Source organism: Vulpes vulpes, chromosome 6, assembly GCF_048418805.1.
Source record: "Vulpes vulpes isolate BD-2025 chromosome 6, VulVul3, whole genome shotgun sequence".
Lineage (NCBI taxonomy): Eukaryota > Metazoa > Chordata > Mammalia > Carnivora > Canidae > Vulpes > Vulpes vulpes.
The window spans coordinates 129529126-129548294 of record NC_132785.1 but is presented as its reverse complement, the minus strand read 5'-3'; the positions used below and the strand labels follow the sequence as shown (position 1 = coordinate 129548294).

Here is a 19169-nt window from a genome sequence, read left to right as displayed (position 1 = left end):
GTGTGGCCCTCTCATTTCTCTAGGTGGCCGTCAGAACCAAGAGCAAAGAACTCAGAGAAATATAATAAACGTACCTGCAGAGAAACGCACGGAAAATGGCGTAAGTAATAGTGAATCAAGTTGAAATTTTGGAATTGCTTTTTACAGGTACGAATGACCTTGGGTTACAATTTCTCTTTAAAGACTTATTTGGGGGGTAGAAATTAGCATTTCTGTTGAATATTTCTAAAGTTTTCATGAAGTTCCACAGAGCCACTGAGTGGTTTTAGCAGTCCACGTCTGGCCCACACACACAGGCTGGTCCCGGGCACAGCCACTGCCTGCCGCCCCCCAACATCCCTCATACCCCCCCCCACCCCCACCCTCAGCCATGGCACTTCTTGGCACAGCAGCTGTTCCCTTCAGGGCATGTGACTGATTGGCCCGTCCCCAGAAGCAGGTGCTCTCAGTTCTAGACTGGGAGATGAGCAAGCAGACTTGCTTGGATCTTCCATGTGGATGTCTCAATCCTTCTGTCAGGTTTTGAAAGACAAAATGCCTGGTGGGTTGTAGTCTCCTTCCTAGTTGTCTTAAGCAGAGGACTTGCTTTATCAGATGGTATAGCCCTGGAGAACAGGCCTGACGGGGGAGGGGGGGAGTGGGAGGAAGTGTGTCTCGGTGGAGGAACTCTTTTTAAGAAATGTTGGTGTCCGTGAAAAGAATGAGCAGAAATGAAGGAATGAATGGAGATGAGTGAATGAGAGAAATTTTCAACGTAGTCTTTTCTGGAAGTTTTAGTAATAACTTTTCCAAGTAATTTTCAGGCTAGAGAATTAGTTTCTTTTTCTGGCTCTGCCACTAACCAGGTGTGTGACCTTGGGCAGGTTACTTCCTAGCGCAGTGCTTGGCACAGCCTGATGCGGGTAAAGAACATGGTCTGGAGTATGCAAGGCCCATATTCAGGCACTGGCTTCAGAACTTCATGGCTATTTAAACCTGAGCAAATTACTTTGCCTTTCTACTTCCCAACTTAGTGTTGTTGAGCTGTGATTTTAGTTTATTAGCTACTTTTGTGACTTCCTTGAAGTGGCTCAGCAGTTGAGCGTCTGCCTTTTGCTTGGGGCATGACCCCGGGGTCCTGGGATCGAGTCCACGTGGGCTCCTTGCAGGGAGCCTGCTTTTCCCTCTGCCGGTGTCTCTGCCTCTCTCTCTCTCTCTCTCTCTGTGTGTGTGTCTCTTGTGAATAAATAAATAAAATCTTAAAAAGAAATAATATCCTGATCTTTCTATTACTTTGTACAACTTTAAACCATATCTCTGGACCTCTCTCCTTGAGGGTGAGGGTATGAGCACCTCCCCTTTTTTAAAGATTTTTATTTATTTATGAGCAACACGGATTTGTTCACTCCAAATCTAGAGTCTCAGGTTCTGCGAGGCATATCTGCTTCAGAAAGTCTTAAGAAATAAAGGCCCAGACCCCATTGGTAGGACTTTTGATTCAGTGAGTCTGGGGTGGGCCTGCAAAACTCTGCCATATGACTGTGTCGCCCTGCCAGGATGGGGAACCTCCAGGTTATATGCATACACTGCCAAAAACATCCAGAACTTACTTGTCAAACCAAATTTCAAAGATAAAAGAATCTTTTGAGTTCTAAGATTGCCTATGACCTGAACTTCAGGGAAGGTGAAATAAATTTATTGAGTGTTAAAATACAGTGCTCTGTATTGAGGTGGAGAGTGTATATATGATACAGGGAAAGGGCTCAGGAGGAAAGGATGAATTCTTTTTATTTTATTTTATTTTATTTATTCATGAGAGACCCAGAGAGAGAGGCAGAGACACAGGCAGAGGGAAAAGCAGACTCCCTGCGGGGAGCCTGATGCGGGACTCAATCCTAGGACCTTGGGATCATGCCCTGAGCCAAAGGCAGATGCTCAACTGCTGAGCCACCCAAGCGTCCTGAAAGGATGTGAGTTCTAATGTTTAGATGTGGGGGGTCTGTGATCTCTCCCAGATGAAGTTGTTTCTTAACATGGAGATAATCTTTATATCTCAAGATCAACAAAACTGAAACCTGAAACCAAAGTTAAAAATATGTTTGTAGTCTTTATGTGAGTTTTTAATTAGAGGAAGGCAAAGAGCTTTTAGGAGGTGTAACTTTGCACTGGAAGCATCACATCAAAGACGCTGATGTATTTTATGGCTCGTATACCTGCCTGTTAAGCCCAATAAATATCGCATTTGTAAATTTCTTACTGACTACAAAGTACTTCTATGTGCATTTTTAAAGTTCATAAGATACTAAAAACATCTTTCTTCAGCAATGTTTTTGTATATACCCTGGATATAGAATAATGGAGCACTGAGCCATCTGCTTTGTAAGCTACAGCAGCCAGGAATGGATCAAGCTGTAGCTGAGGGAAGAGGGCGTGTGGGTTTTTGGAGGAGGACAGGAAGCTGAGTTGGTGTGATTCATGCCCATTAGCAGCTGCTGGGACAAGGAGCTTGGGAAATTTTGCTGTCTAAAAATTTCAGGTCAACAGGTCAGGTTTTCTAAGAAATAAATGCCCACACCACTGGCCCAACTTTGATTCAGTGAGTCTGGGGTGGTCCTACATATGACTGTGTTGCCCTGCCAGGTTAGGGAACTTCCAGGTTACATGCACACACTGCCAGAAGCATTCAGAACTTACTTGTCCAATAGAATTCTGGGGATCTGGTTTGACCATATGCCATAAAGGCAGATGGATTTATTCTGATAGTATATACTTGTGTCTGGGCTCTCCAGGACCACCCCTAGTTTTAGTGACTTACCAGGAGGACTCACAGGACTCAAGATCTTATTGTGCTTGCAGCTGTGATCCACCACAGTGAGAGGATACAGAACAAGCTCAGCAGGGTGCAAAGACACATGGGGTGAAGTCTGAGGACAACAGGTACCAACTCCAAAGAGTCCTTCCCCAGTCGTGGTGGGGGGTGCCACAGAGGACATGCTCAGTCCTCCAGCAACTGGCTGTGACAAGTGTGACACGTTGTTAACCAGGGAAGCTCAGTAGAGCCCCAAGTGCCCAGGTGGTCTAGGAGAGCTGGTCATGTAGGCAGCTTCTGTGTAGCAGGTACAAAAATACCAGACTCCCAGAAGAAAGCAGGTATTTAACACAAACCATCTTACTTGCACAAACATTCGAGGTTCAACAAGCCTCTCTTACCACTTCTGGGAATGGTGGGAACCCTCCCCAAATCTGAGTTCCCAGAGGAGAGCCCCAGGGCCCCCCTTCAGGCAGGCCTATAAAGAGAGTGGTCTCAGGTCTACGGCGTAAACACTTCTGTACAGCATCATTTTTCTTAGGTGTCCTGGAAGTGCTTTTTCCTTGTTTTCTCAGCCAACCGTACTAAACTCTGAGTCAGTTCCTGTTTATTCCTGTACACATGCAGTAAACTGCTGAAGTGAATTGATCCTGCCCCCTCTGCTTTCTTCTAAAAGCTCTATAGTTTTAGCTCTTACATTTGGGGCTATGTGTTGGTTTTTCTGTGTGGTATGAAATAGAGGTCCAAATTTATTCTTTTGCCTGTTAATATCTAGTTTGTGCCTGCAGCATTTGGTGAAAAGACTGTTCTTTCCCCCATCGAATTGTCTTGTTGGTATCTTTGTCAAAGCAATCGGCTGAAACTGTGAGAGTTTATTTCTGGAAGCGTTTGTTATTAATATGGTGACTTGGTTCAACTGTGTCTAAGATCTCTAGATCAGGTAACATTTCAAGTGTCTGGAGGATAAACCTGGAAACTTCTGCTGCTTCTAGAGTCAGGAAGTGTTGCCAGTTCTCAAGACACCTATTCTGTGGTGTACCTGGGCCTGTCCGGTCTCCGCTGCTCCCCACACCTGTCCAGCTTTGGGGGCGTCTCAGACCTCCTCGAGTTCCTTTCCCATTCCTTTTCTTTTCAGGTCCTGACATTTTTGTGGTCTCCTCTCCTGCTAGATCATTTCTGTAGTTTTCTGTTATTTGATGTCAGAATCCCTTTACTGTAATTTAGTGGTTTGGGGATTTAATGAAATTAGGATGAAAGAGTCCTCCTCACTTTTCCCTGTTGGGATTTGTTGAATTTACTAATTCTGGGGCTCAGCATCTATCAACACGTCTGAAAAATTCTCTGCAGTTATCTGTACAGGTATTTCTTCTTCCACATTCTTTTTTATTTCTTCCGGAACCCTTCTTAGACATACGCTGTGTCTTTCCTTTTATTCTCCTTGTCTTTTACATTCTCTTTTATGTTTTTACTTTCTTTGTCCCTTTGTACTATGTTCTGGATGGTTTCTTATGGTATATCTTTCAGTTCATGAACTCTGCCATTAGCTTATTTATTTGGCTTTTGGTACGTAAAATGTGCTTTTAATATTATTTGTTATGAAAAGACAAGACACAGTCTGGGAGAAAATATTGCAGATCCTTTATCTGACAAAGGACGGGAATCCAGAAAATACAAAGAAGTCTTAAAATTAATAAGAAAATAAACAACTTGATTTTAAAAGAAACAGGCAAAAGATTTGAATAGGTGCTTCACCAAAGAAAATATATGTATGTCAGGTAAGCACATGGAAGGGTGTTCAACATCAGTAGTCTTTAGGAAAATATGAGTTAAAACCACAGTGAGATATACTATATACCTATTAGAATGTCTGAAACTAAAAAGACTGATCCTAACAGGTATTGGTGAAGATGTGGAGAGCCCAGAATTCTCAGACACTGTTGTTGGGAATGTAACATGGTACCATCTGGTAAACAGTGTGACAATTTCTTTCAAGCTTGAACATGAACTGGGGCACCTGCAGGGCTCAGTTAAGCATCTGCCTTCAGTTCAGGTCATGATCCAGGGGTCCTGGGATTGAGGCCCAAGTAGGGCTCCCTGCTCAGCAGGTGGGCAGCCTGCTGCTCCCTCTGCCCCTCCCCTGTGCTCTCTCTTCAAATAAGTAAAATCTTAAAAAAATAAAACTAAGAAATCAGTTACACTGAAAAAAAATTAAAATAAAACATCACTTAATAGTTTTAAACAAATAGCTTGCTTTTTGTTTTTAAAGATTTTTATTTATTTGACAGAGAGAGCCCAAGCAGGGGAGGGGAGGGTGGCAGAGGGAGAGGGAGAAGCAGGCTCCCTGCTGAGCAGAGAGCCCAAAGCTGGGCTCAATCCCAGGGTCCTAGAATCATAACCTGAACCAAAGGCAGACACTTAACTGACTGAGCCACCAGGCACCCCAAAAAATATCTTATTAAATTCCCAGATAGGGCCCTGGCTGTTTGGTTTAATTCTTTATTTTTTACTGTTTTATTGTGAAATATGCAGAAGAATGTATAAAATATGCACAGGTTAAAGAATTACTAAAACAAAAACAAAACTTCGTATTACTATCTAGGCCTAAAGTTTCTCTTTATTCCTTTTAAAGCAATTCTATCCAATTTATTTTGTTTTGGTTTCTTTTTTAAAGATTTTATTTATTCATGAGAGACACACAGAGAGAGAGGCAGAGTCACAGGCAGAGGGAGAAGCAGGCTCCATGCAGGGAGCCCAAAGCAGGGAGCTGATCACACCCTGGGCCAAAGGCAGACGCTCAACCGCTGAGCCACCCAGGTGTCGCCTATCCAATTTATTTTGGTTTTAGACAGACCAAAGACATAAAAGCAAGGTATTTGGTGGTAGCTACTTGAAGTCTGTTTCAAATTCCACAGAAAAAGAAAGGCTGTTTTTGGAGACAGGTATGTAAATAAAGAAATCACAGTATAGTGTAAGAAGTGCAATAAAAGTAGAATAAGGCACCAAAATAATAGGATATGATTTGATTAACTGATTGAGGGTGGATATTAATAGGAGAGATTTCCCAGAGCAGGGGACAGAGGCATCTGCTAGAATACAGAGGAAGAACATGAAGGATTACGGGTGGCAGAGAATGATAAACATGTTGGTAACAATGGAGCATAAAATGTTGAGACAAGGAGGTGGGGGATGGCGCTGAGGAGGGAGGAGAGCTGAGGTCTACTACTGGTCAGGGAGGGGCCAGATCCTCACTGTGCTAAGAGCCTGGACTTAATCTTGCAGGATGTTAATCAAGAGAAAGACAGGATCATCTGTGTTTTAGAAAGAGCTCTCTGGTGCCAGTGTTGTGAGAATTAGATGTCCGTCATAGGGCGTTGGAATGAGACTGGAGACAGGGAGCCCTGTCATTGCTTGCTGTACTTGACAGTAGACTCACAACTAGAATCCCAGAGGAAGACTTACTTTTTTTTTTTTATTAAAGATTTTATTTATTTATTCATGAGAGACCCAGAGAGAGAGAGGCAGAGACACAGGCAGAGGGAGAAGCAGGCTCCATGCAGGAAGCCTGATGTGGGACTCGATCCCGGGACTCCAGGACCATGCCTGGGGCCAAAGGCAGGCACTAAACCGCTGAGCCACTCAGGGATCCCCTGGAAGACTTACTTTTATTTTATTTTTTATTTTTTTTAAAGAGGTTTTCTCTTTTTTTAAGATTTTATTTATTCATGAGAGACACAGAGACAGAGAGAGACACAGAGACACAGGCAGAGGGAGAAGCAAGGCTCCACGCAGGGATCCTGATGGTGGGACTCGATCCCAGGTCTCCAGGATTACACCCTGGGCTGAAGGCAGGTGCTAAACCACTGAGCCACCCGGGCTGCCTGGAGACTTACTTTTAAAGGAAATATTTGAAAAGAAGAATTTCCAGGTTATGGAAAGCTCAAAAGGCATACATCTATAAACTACACTTTAGAAGAAATGAGGTTTTAATTCAGTCTGTCTTGGGACACCTGAGTAGCTTAGAGGTTGGACACCTGCCTTCGGCTCAGGGCGTGATCCCGGGATCAGAGATCGAGTCCTGCATCGGGCTCCCTGCGAGGAGCCTGCTTCTTCTCCCTCTGCCTATTATGCTTCTGCCTCTCTCTCTTTCATTCTCTGTGTCTCATGAATAAATGCATAAATATTTTTTAATTAAGTCTTTTATAATTCACATGTACCTGCTTATATGAAATTATCCCAAGAAAGTGAAAGGACAGAGTTAGGTTTTCTTAGGCTTCCTTTGGAATAATATAAGCAGTGATTAGCAGGCCTCCTCCAGGAAATCCTCCACTGTCACCGGTCAGGTGGCATAAGTCTATTTTGTCATTTCTCATAAACTTCCCAAACTAAGTAGTAGCCTAGAGCACTTATTCTTCTCTTTATTTCTTTATTATTATACGTTAGAATCAAATTATCTTTAGCTTTTTTGTTTTTCAGTGGGGGAAATTAATCCTTTCCTGTTATGTTGAACCGTATGAAATTATTGATGTTTGACCATTTTCCGTCTACAAAAACAGCATTTTCACCTGATTCAAATGAATAATCAGTAGATGGTATCTGGTAGAGCATTTACCCTTTGATACAGTAAGTGAGTGGCAGTTGGAGCAGTCATACGTGCCGTGCTACAGCCTGGTGAAAGAACAATGGGAGGCCAGTGTGTCCCTGTGAGGGAAAGAGCCTCCTGCTTGCCATCAGGAGACTTGGGTTGAGATGTTGACACTGTTGCTGACTCACCACTGAGCTTGGGAGAGCTCCTCAGCCCCTGCCAGAGCTCAGCTTTCTCATCTGTGAAATAGGCTTCAGAACTTTCCTCAGAGGGGTTGTGTAAGCATCTATTAAAATAACCATAAACTCAGGTTTATATGAATGATATGCAAATGCTCGTTACATGTTGTTGAATCTCTAGAATTCAGAGTTCATTAAAAAAATAGAGTTCTCTCCTGTCACTGGAAGTGATGTCAGATCCTGAGTATCAGAACAATTGTATGAGACATTCTGTAGAGGATCAGGAAAAGCCTCAGGAAGCAGATGGCATTGCCACTAGATCTTAAAGGATAGATAGAGTTTAGGAAGTGGGGGGAAGGGCTTTGTAGCCAGAAGGAATAATGTGAGCAAAAATATGAAGGTGGAAAGTGTCAGTTTTGGAATGAAGAGGCAAGCATGGATAGAAGAGCGATAAAGAGCACTGAGCAACAGCTTATATTTTCAGCAACGTAGGCTCAAATCAAAGGCAAGGCCCAGGTTCCGGGGGGAAATGCTACAGCCATTAATGGAAATAAATTGAGGAAGCCAGGGTTGGAAGGAAAGGGCGGAGTTTGGTTTTAGACATACTGAGGGTAAAGTGCTGGCATGGCATATAAATCAAAGTATGAATCTAACCAGAGGAAGTGGGGCTCCTTTGAGAGAGGTCAGGGCTGGATGGCTAGACCACCCCCACCCCACCCAACCCTGCAAAGGGTGCTCTGCATTCTTTGTGGAAACAAGTACAGAAAGGAGAAAGCAGGACAGACCATTGAAGTATAGCACACCATCTCATACAACTTGAAAACTTAGGGAATTGTCTTTGTATAGGTAATAATACAGTGACAGTCTCATCTGTAACCAAGGATGAAGTTATTTAGTTGAATATTAAAATCAGCATATCAGGATTAGAGCTGACATCCAAAGTGACCATTAGCCAGTAGGTGCTTAATTGCTGACAAAATCCACAGGTTTTTTCTGTTAACTGACTACCAAGGAATATATGTTAGTCATTGAGGATAAAAGAATTTATAGTTAAAACCTTTATCAGGGATCCCTGGGTGGCGCAGCGGTTTGGCGCCTGCCTTTGGCCCAGGGCGTGATCCTGGAGACCCGGGATCGAATCCCACGTCAGGCTCCCGGTGCATGGAGCCTGCTTCTCCCTCTGCCTGTGTCTCTGCCTCTCTCTCTCTCTCTCTCTCTCTCTCTCTCTCTCTCTCTGTGACTATCATAAATTAAAAAAATAAATAAAAAATAAAATAAAACCTTTATCAGGGGATCCCTGGGTGGCTCAGCGGTTTAGTGCCTGCCTTTGGCCCAGGGCGCTATCCTGGAGTCCCGGGATCGAGTCCCATGTCGGGCTCCCGGCATAGAGCCTGCTTCTCCCTCTGCCTGTTTCTCTGCCCCTCTCTCTCACTCTCTCTCTCTCTCATGAATAAATAAATCTTTTTTAAAAATAAATAATAAAAAAATAAAACCTTTATCAATTGCATTGTTAGCTAGCTGTCTTAAAAGTATGCCCATAAACAAACATTCTCTCTCCTTGTGCTGTGACAGTGTTGTTGGGAGTAACAACCAAACTCCTGGAAGTAGTGAATAATAGAATGAAAGAAGTAGAGAGTTACTATGAGATTTTTTTAAAATATTTTATTTATTTATTAGAGACAGAGAGAGATGGGCAGAGGGAGAAGCAGGCTCCATGCAGGGAGCCCGATGTGGGACTTGATCCCGGGTCTCCAGGATCAGGCCCTGGACTGAAGGCAGTGCCAGCCAAACCTCTAAGCCACCAGGGCTGCCCGAGTTATTATGAGATTTTATAGTAAATGGATGTGATGGTTTTAAAATAAGTTTGCGGGATCCCTGGGTGGTGCAGCGGTTTGGCGCCTGCCTTTGGCCCAGGGCGCGATCCTGGAGACCCGGGATCGAATCCCACGTCGGGCTCCGGGTGCATGGAGCCTGCTTCTCCCTCTGCCTGTGTCTCTGCCTCTCTCTCTATCTCTCTGTGACTATCATAAATAAATAAAAATTTAAAAAAAAATAAAAAATAAAAAATAAAATAAGTTTGCAAATTCTTTAAAATGGCTCCCTTCAGGGCACCTGGGTGGCTCAGTTGGTTAAGTGTCTGCCTTCGGCTCAGGGCATGATCCCAGGGTCCTGGGATTGAGCCCCATATTGGGTTCTTTGCTCAGTGAGCAGTCTGCTCCTCCCTCTCCCTCTGTCATTCCCCCTGCTTGTGTTCTCTCTCTCTGTCAAATAGATAAATAAAACTGTAAAAAATTAAAAAAAAAATATGCCTCCTTCAAAAGGTAGAGTCTAATTCCCCCCTCCTCCCAAACATAGTGACTTGCTCCTTCCAGATAGAATTTGGAGAAATCTGACTTCTGAGGCTAGATCATTAAAGATAGCTTCCCCATGGCACTCTTGGATTGTTTGCTTTGGGGAACATCAGCCACCATGTTGTGAATATACTCAGGCTGGTCTGTGAAGAGGTCCACTTGGTAGCCAGCCCCAACCTGGTAGCCACGTGAGTATGCCATCTTGGAATCAGATCCTCCAACCCCAGTCAAACCTTAAGACAATTACAGCCCTAGAATTTGACTCAATTTCATGAGAAATCTTTTTTTTTTTTTTCATCTGTTTGTTTTTAAGAGAAGGAAGTGGGAGAGGGAGGAAAGAATCTTAAGCAGACTCCAAGCCCAGCATGAAGCCTAGCGCAGGGCTTGATCTCACAACACTGAGATCATGACCTGAGCTGAAATCAAGAGTCAGATGCTTGACTGAATGAGCCACTCAGGCACCCCAACCTCATCAGAAATCTTTTTTTTTTAAGATTTTATTTATTTATTTATTCATGAGAGACAGAAAGGGGGGGGGTCAGAGACACAGGCAGAGGGAGAAGCAGGATCCATGCAGAGAGCTCGATGTGGGACTTGATCCTGGGTCTCCAGGATCATGCCCTGGGCCGAAGGCGGTGCTAAACCACTGAGCCACCCGGGCTACCCCTCATGAGAAATTTTAAGCCAGAAATGCCCAGCCTAGCTACTGCTTAATCCTTTATCCACAGAAACTGTGAGCCATAATGAATATTTGTTGTGTTTTAAGCCGCAGATCAATTTAGATGTGATCTGTTATCAGCAATATTCATCCTTTGAATGAATAATACGGGCTGTTGATTCCCAAATCATTCTTACAAGTATACAATATATGAATTGGGCAGTGGAGACATCCTTACATAAGCAGTAAACAACACATAGATACATTTGGAAAATAAAATGTCATGTAATATGAGAGTGTTGTACTTGCCAAAGGAGGAAAAGAAGGCTTCACAGTAGGCATGGTTGGTGGAGGTGGAGAATAAAAACGACATACTTTGGAATGGCATTGAAATGTAAATTCTTCTCTTTTTTTTTAAGATTTTATTTATCAGAGAGTGAGAGAGCGCATGTGCAAAAGCACAAGTAGGGGGCAGAGAGGGAGGGAGAAGCAGGCTCCCCTGTGGAGCAGGGAGCCCAGTGTGGGGCTGGATCCCAGAACCCTGAGATCATGATCTGAGATGAAGGCAGGCTCTTAACCAACAGAACCACGCAGACGCCCCTGTAAATTTTTCCTTTTGTATATTCTTCACCAGTTTTTCAACTTTTGGGGAGATTGCACTCAAACTGAGCTTAAAAATATAGTGCAGCAGAGCATCTTTAGCGTAGCACAAGCTGAACAAGAGCACTTTAAGGGTTGCCTGGGTGGTTCAGTGGTTGAGCATCTGCCTTCGGCTCAGGTCATGATCCTGGGGTCCTGGGATCGAGTCCGACAAGAGGCTCCCTACAGGGAGCCTGCTTCTCCCTCTGCCTGTCTCTGTTTCTGTCTGTCTCTCAGGAATAAAGAAAATACTTAAAAAAAAAAAAAAAAAACACTTCAAAATGGGCAGAGTTAACCCATGTACACAGTGGATCAGAGGGTCAGAGGAGATGTCCCGTCTTTGTCATGTGGCATATGTGCTCAGAGTACACCACTGGGGCTGGTCCAAGCTTGCTTTGTTTTGAGAACCTTTATTATTTGTTTTTAATACTTGAGTTATTTCGGGGATCCCTGGGTGGCACAGCAGTTTGGCGCCTGCCTTTGGCCCAGGGCACGATCCTGGAGACCCGGGATCAAATCCCACATCGGGCTCCCAGTGCATGGAGCCTGCTTCTCTCTCTGCCTATGTCTCTGCCTCTCTCTCTCTCTCTCTCTCTCTCTCTCTCTCTCTCTCTGTGATTATCATAAATAAATAAATAAATAAATAAAGCAAGTTTATAAAAGCGCAAAAAAAAAAATGCTTGAATTATTTCAGCACCAGTTTCAAAATTATATTTAAAACATTACCTGAAGAGGGTGCCCAGGTGGCTTGGTTGGTTAAGCATCTGCCTTCAGCCCAGGTCATGATCTCAGGGCCCTGGAATCAGAGCCCCGCTTCGGGCTCTTTGCTCTGTGGGGAGTCTGCTTCTCCCTATCCTCCCTGCTCGTGCTCTCTGTTACTATCCCTGTCTCTCTTTCAAATAAATAAAATAATTTAAAAAATTAAAATTAAAAATTACCTGAAGAGACCAAAAAAACCCTTTTGATTAAAGCCATGTTACCTGTTGGCTTGTGATCCAAAGGTTTCAATCTTAATTATCAAGTGAGGTGTAGTCTTTCTGAACATCTTGAAAAATCTAGTTGTGATAGCCTGTTTTTCAGATGTATGGTAGCTTCAGGAGTTGTGACTGATACACATGGTTAGTACAAATGAGATAATAGCCTGGGAAATAAGCCCCCTTTTCCTCATCTAACTTTTGGCAATTCTTACTTATTTATTAAAAATCTGATCATAAAAAAAAAAAAAAAATCTGATCATAGTATGTTTGGGGTTGATCACTTAATTATGGACATTTTTATGCTTTTTAAGTTACTTACCTAAATACCATTTATGGAACCCTCTTTTGCCAACAGGTTAATATTTTGTTTAAAAAGAGGATAATTAAAATGTAAACATTGACAACACCAAGTGTTGGCAAGGATGTAGAGAAGCTAGAACTTTCTTTCCTATGTGGCTATGGGGGTGTAAAATGGCACGCTTCACTTTGGAAAAACAGTTCGGTAATTTCTGTAAGTTAAACACACAAGTACCACACAACCCACCTGTTCTACTTTCTTGACATTAGTCATCCAAGAGAAGCCAGAACACTTGTCCACGTGAATACTGACACATAAATACTCAAGGCAGCTTTATTCATTATAGTCCAAAAGTGGAAACAACCCACATGTCCATTAACAGGTGAATGGACTAACAAAATGTGATCCATCCATACAGCAGGATACCACCCAGCAGTAAAAAGGAACAAATTACTGATACATGTAGCAACATGACTGCTCAGAAGCATTGTGGGAGTGAAAGAAACCAACCCAAAAAAGCATACTATACAGTCCCCATTTGTATGGAATTCTTGGGCAAACAGATGAAGCCCTTAGGACATAACAGCAGGCTCCACATCTGTGGAGAGTTGGGTGGGGTTGGTGGTGTAAGGAGTGCAAGTGACTGGCAGGTGTCAAAACTCATTCAACAGTATACCTTAAGTGGGTGTATTTTATTGCCTAAAGCTGTACCTCAATAAAGTTGATTTTGAAAGTAAACATAGGGGCAGCCCGGGTGGCTCAGTGGTTTAGCACTGTCTCAGCCCAGGGCCTGATCTTAGGGATGTGGGATCGAGTCCCACATCGGGCTCCCTGCATGGAGCTTGCTTCTCCCTCTTCCTGTGTCTCTGCCTCTCTCTCTCTCTCTGTCTCTCATGAATAAATAAATATAATTTGTTTTATTTTAAAAAAAAAAGTAAACCTAGGGGCACCTGGGTGGCTCAGTCAGTTGGGTAAGTGTGGTGAGATCAAGTCCCCTCAGGTTCTGCACTGGGCATGGAGTCTGCTTAACTCTCAGTATGGGGCAGCCTGGGTGGCTCAGCGGATTAGCGCCGCCTTCGGCCCAGGGTGTGATCCTGGGGACCTGGGATTGAGTCCCATGTCAGGCTCCCTGCATGAAGCCTGCTTCTCCCTCCACCTGTGTCTCTGCCTCTCTCTGTTTCTCAGGAATAAATAAAATCTTTAAAAAATAAGAAAAATTTAAAAATCTCAGTATGGATTTTTTTATCCATTTTTTTTTTAAAGCCCAGCATTGGGATAGAAAATACAATATGGATATTTTTGAAGTTTTGTGTATGAAATGGACTAGAATATATGCTTATCAAGTTTTTTAAGTTGCTAATATCTTAAATTTAATACCATTATCTTTTAATAAAAGGGTAAAAAGTTTTATTTATGCTTTTTTAAAAAATGATTTATTTGAGAAAGCATGGGTGGGAGGAGGGGCGGAGGGAGGAGAGAGAGGGAGAAGCAGACTCCCCACTGAGCAGGGAGCCCAGTGCATTGTGAGATTATTGCCTCATTGATCAGACTCACTGAAAACGGGGAGATACTGCATTGTGCTTGTCTTAAATATTAGCTTCAGTGTCTCAGATTATAGCCGGCATAGCGAGGGCAAGTGAATTTTCATGATATGGTGGTGTTGAGCATGTATCACTCAAAAAACTCCAGTTCCTGTGACCCCTTCACAACTGCCCTACAATTTGTCCTCTGTCACTTACATTGGGATCTCTAGCACGTAGTTTAGTTACTTCATTCACAATGCTCCATTGCCACTGTTGCTTCCAGCCTTTCCAGGCAGGCAGGAAAAAGGGGACATGGTCAGAAGGAAAGCGATAAGGGCCAGAGGAGGCTTGGGTTAATGAGATGTTGAGAAAAATCTGGGGGCACCCCATTGGCTCAGTCAGTGGAGCATTTGACTCTTGATCTCAAGGTTGTGAGTTTGAGCTTCATATTGGGTTTAGAGATGACTTAAAAAAAATAAAAATCTTTTAAAAAATCTGGAGAGGCAGTTGAAATGGTGAGGAGGATGTAGACTCTTCATAGGAAGACAACGAAAGATGTGTGGGCTTTTGAATTTGTAAAGATGCTGTCTCTGGAGGGTGATAGCGTGCAATAGAAGTGTGAGGAAGCACCGAGTTGTGTATAAAATCCCACTCAACAGACCTTGGTTGTTGTCAGGGCTGTGGCTGGGTGCCATGGGCTGGGACCTGTGGCTGCCAGGGCCAGAAGTCTTTTGAAGTCTCATTAGTTAGAGGGTCCCTGGTGTAAGTTTTCTGTCCAGTAAATATTTTGTATGTAACAGTATTGTAAGTTAGAGGAATAAGTCTGTCAATTTATCACTTTTGTAAGATTTGTGGAATTTTAGAGAAAGAAGGGGATACAACCAGATAAGTGATCGTGAAGGCTGGGGCTGGCAGCTTTTTGTTTTTCTCTGCTCGTGTAAGGGGGTGGAGAAGTAGTTAGACATGGAGTTGGGTGGGCCACATTTGTTGTGAGAAATGGGAGTGTGACCTGCATTCATGGGGTACCTAGAGCATAGACACTTTCCCTAGAGTCCAGAGTTGAGGTAGAATGTCACATGAGTGGGGCCTGAACCACGGGGCCCCAGGTAGCAGCCATTACTGGAAGGGTGCTAGACCAGTCTAGAGCCTGGGTATGTCGGAGCCTGCTGGACCCTCACCCAAAGAGCTTTTGCAGTAATTGTGCTGCTTGTGGAAGCGGCTCGTCCTCTCTATGACCTAGAGCTGAACTCACTAGGTAACTCTGCCAGGAGGGACCTCAGTGAGCCTGGGGAGCAGGATTTGATTTCTTCTTACTCAGTGCAGTCAAAAGAAATAAGTGAGGAATTAGGTCATAGGTTTGTTTGAATAAATTGAGTGCATATGGAGAATTGAAAATTGTAAGGACAGCTGAGTTGGCCTGGAGAGACTGCACAGGGATAGGCTCGTCATAAAAAGATTGAATTTGCATTGAAGGTTTTTGTTTTCTTAAAAAACTGGAAAGGTGCTTCTGTTGGCTAAATTTTCACATTGAACAAATGAAGAGAATACATATTAACGTGTAAATGTTACGTATTTCTTAACCTACAAGTTTCTGGTGGCTGGTGTTTTTCTAACCCATTTAAAATACTGGTTAAGCTACTCAGGGGTGATGCTGGTTTTGGCAGCATATATGCTGAAAAAGTTGAATAATACAGAGAGGATTAGCGTGGCCCCTGTTCAAGGATGGCATGCAAATTTGTGAAGCATTCCATATTTTTTTATGTTAACTGTACTGGAATTAACATAAAATGAAATAAAATAAAGTTAAAAGGTGTAAAATAAAGTTACATCCCAGGGATGTTCACTTTGAAAGGATTCATTGAGACATAGACTGATGTACAGTTTTCTGTCTGTAAGATCTACTTACACCTGGTGGCTCTGCATTTAAGCACCTGCCTTTGGCCCAGGGCGTGATCCTGGAGACCTAGGATCGAGTCCCACATCAGGCTCCCTGCATGGAGCTTACTTCTCCCTCTGCCTATGTCTCTACCTCTTTCTCTCTGTGTGTCTCCCATGAATAAATAAATAAAATATTATTATTTTATATTATTAATATTAAATATTTAAAATATAAAAATATTTTATTTATTTATTCATGAGAGACACACAGAGAGAGAGAGAAAGAGAGAGATGCAGAGACACAGGCAGAGAGAAAAGCAGGTTCCATGCAGGGCCCCTGATGCAGGACTTGATCCCGGGACTCCAGAATCATGCCCTGGGCCAAAAGGAGGCGCTAAACCGCTGAGCCACCCAGGGATCCCCAATAAAATCTTAAAAAAAAAAAATCTACTTAAATACAGTGTTCTTAATTACAATATATATTAGCATATATGGAAGATATACCTAAATTACTTATGGCAGCTGCAGGTCATCCTGAGCAGCTGAATGTCTCCCCTGTGATCTTCTCATTGTTACTGTGAGCCACTGGTAGAGAGAGGAGACCAAATACTGTTTGCTTAAGTTGTAAAGTAATGAAATTAATGTAAATTGAAAGATTTAGTGAATGGACATAACTTTTCTTGAGTCAAAAATACTATTAACAAGTTAAAGTTCTGAAGGTTTCAAAAAAAAGTCTTTTTTTTTTTTTGTAGTAATTAGAAAATCTCTGTAGGTGGAAATTAGTAACCCTTTTATTAGAGTTTTAAAAAAAGGTTTGGGCATTTTAATGGTTCTGCCAGAAATTTTTTTGGGGGGGTGGAGGGTGGGGAATAAAGGAATTTCTTTTCAAATGGAAGTTTCTGTAGTTTGGCAGTTTCCAGTGTCTAGTTTTAAAAAGGGGCTTGCTCCATATTGTTTCCTCAGGAAACAGGGTGGGGGTTCCAGTTGAGATTGTTGAACAAATTCTGATTCCATTTTTCAAGAATGTGCTTGAATACCTTAAGATCTGGGGATGCCTGGAGTCGGTGGAACAGGGGTCACAGAAGTAGGGAAGTTAAAAGGGTTCCTGAGGGTACAGATGAACCTAGTTGGAGAGCAGTGGTCTAGGGAGGGACTGTCGGCCACCACGGTCAGCACAGAAGGGACGGGAGAAAGACGGGCGTGGCTGGGACTGGGGCTCTGCTCCCTCGTCAGTGCTGTGCCCTACACCTGTCTTTCACCTTTCCCCTGCGGTTCCTCGCCCCGAGTGGGCCTCCTCTGCTCTCCACACAGATGTGTTCTGAAGCTTAGGTCATACAATGCATGTAACATGCCCAGCATGGTGGTTACACACAGGTAGTGTGCGTGTGCTCAAGAAGAGTGTGCTTTACTGATGTTGGAAGCCGAGGACTCTGCGTCCTGCTTTGCTGCGTGTGCAGTCTGACCTGTGGCAGATTGTGTGAACTACTCTGTGCTTGTTTTCTCATCTCTGGACCGGGGATACAGTAGTACTTACCTGATAGTGTCCCCGTGAGGCTCAGATGGATTATAGAAGGTACCTAGTCCAGTGTGTGGCACGTGATAAGCACAATAAAAATGCCTGATGTTATTATTTATCATCATTAGCAGAGAATAGGAATATTCCTTCCAATTCTATCAGTTGCCACTCTTCTAGATTTTACCTTTTTGTATTCATTTCCCATATATAATTCTGTCGATAACAGGTCAATCCTTGAGGTAAATTATGGTGTTTTTAATGAGGTGTTTGTATTTTTAGAATTTGCTCTAGATTTCAGCTTCTCAAGACCAGGTGGCAATGAGGATGACATTTGTCCTCTAGTGTCACCTACATACTTTAGGTGGTGTATCTTCAAAACATGTGACATCCCCATTTATTCAGATATACCCTTAAATAACCAGTCCAAAAGAGGAAAAGAGGAATGTCCTTTTTAATACACTTTTGCAAAAATTTGCTCAGTTGGGTCTCTTATTTTGTTTTTTAATTCCAGATAACATACAGAGTTGCAGTATTAGTTTTAGGTGCACAATGTAAGGATTTAACACTTCTATCCATGACCCGGCTCAACAAAATAAGTGTCCTTTTGGTTCTCATCACCTTTTTCCCCTCCTCCCTCCTGGTAACCATCAGTTTGTTCTCTGTGGTTAAGAGTCTGTTTTCTGGTTTGTCTCTTTTGTCTTTGTTCCTTTGTTTCGTTTCTTAAACTCCACACGTGAGTGAAATCATATGGTATTTGTCTTTCTCGGACTTATTTTACTTAGCATTATACTCTCTAGCTCCATCCATGTTGTGCAAATCGCAAAGTTTCCTTCTTCTTTGTGGCAGAGCAGTATTCCACTGAATTCAGGCCACATCTTTATGCATTCATAAAGACAGTGGACATTTGGGTTGCTTCTGTATAAGTAATGGCTTTTATAAATAATGCTGTTATAAACATAGGGGTCAATATATCTTTTTGAATTAGTGTTTTCGTACTCTGTGGGTAAATACCCAGTAGTGGAATTACCATATCATATGCTAATTCTATTTTTGTTTATTTTTAATTTATTTTTTTTTTAAGAAAGAGCATGAACAGAGAGGTGGGGGAGGGGCAGAGGGAGAGGGAGCAAGAGAATCTTAAGCAGGCTCTGTGCTGACATAAGGCTTGATTTTGAGACCCTGAGATGGATGATGACCTGAATGGCTATCAAGAGTCAGATGCTTAATCGACTGAGCCACCCAGTTACCCCAATGGTAATTCTATTTATAATTTTTTGAGGAAACTCCAGCTTTCCACAGTGGCTGTATCAGTTTGCATTCCCATAAGGTGGGTCCCTTTTTAATATAGTATCTAGTTGTTTAAAAAGCTGTTACTTGGGATCCCTGGGTGGCGCAGCGGTTTAGCGCCTGCCTTTGGCCCAGGGCGCGATCCTGGAGATCCAGGATCGAATCCCACGTCGGGCTCCCAGTGCATGGAGCCTGCTTCTCCCTCTGCCTGTGTCTCTGCCTCTCTCTCTCACTGTGTTCCTATCATAAATAAATAAAAATTTTAAAAAAAATAAAAAAATAAAAAAAATAAAAAGCTGTTACTTAATAAAAGCTGTCAACAAGTAAGAATAGTTATTTTTTTTAAAGATTTATTTATTTATGATAGAGAGAGAGAGAGAGAGAGTGTCAGAGATACAGGAGGAGGGAGAAGCAGGTTCCATGCAGGGAGCCCGACACAGGACCCGATCCCGGGACTCCAGGATCGTGCCCTGGGCCAAAGGCAGGCGCTAAA

The 19169-nt window shown here is 42.8% G+C and overlaps 1 protein-coding gene and 1 non-coding gene across 4 annotated transcripts in view; both read left to right on the top strand.

Annotated features, from left to right (window-relative positions):
• Window positions 1-19169, top strand: part of PPP1R13B (protein phosphatase 1 regulatory subunit 13B) — an 89323-nt gene that overhangs the window by 49995 nt on the left and 20159 nt on the right. For all 3 annotated transcript variants that reach the window (XM_072762423.1, XM_072762422.1, XM_072762421.1), the window contains exon 4: window positions 24-100. In XM_072762423.1, coding sequence (XP_072618524.1) covers window positions 24-100 — 77 coding nt within the window. The remainder of the gene's footprint in view (window positions 1-23; window positions 101-19169) is intronic.
• On the top strand, window positions 15644-15752 carry LOC112930408 (U6 spliceosomal RNA). Its single transcript, XR_003237164.1, has one exon. It is a non-coding gene; the product is annotated as a U6 spliceosomal RNA (small nuclear RNA).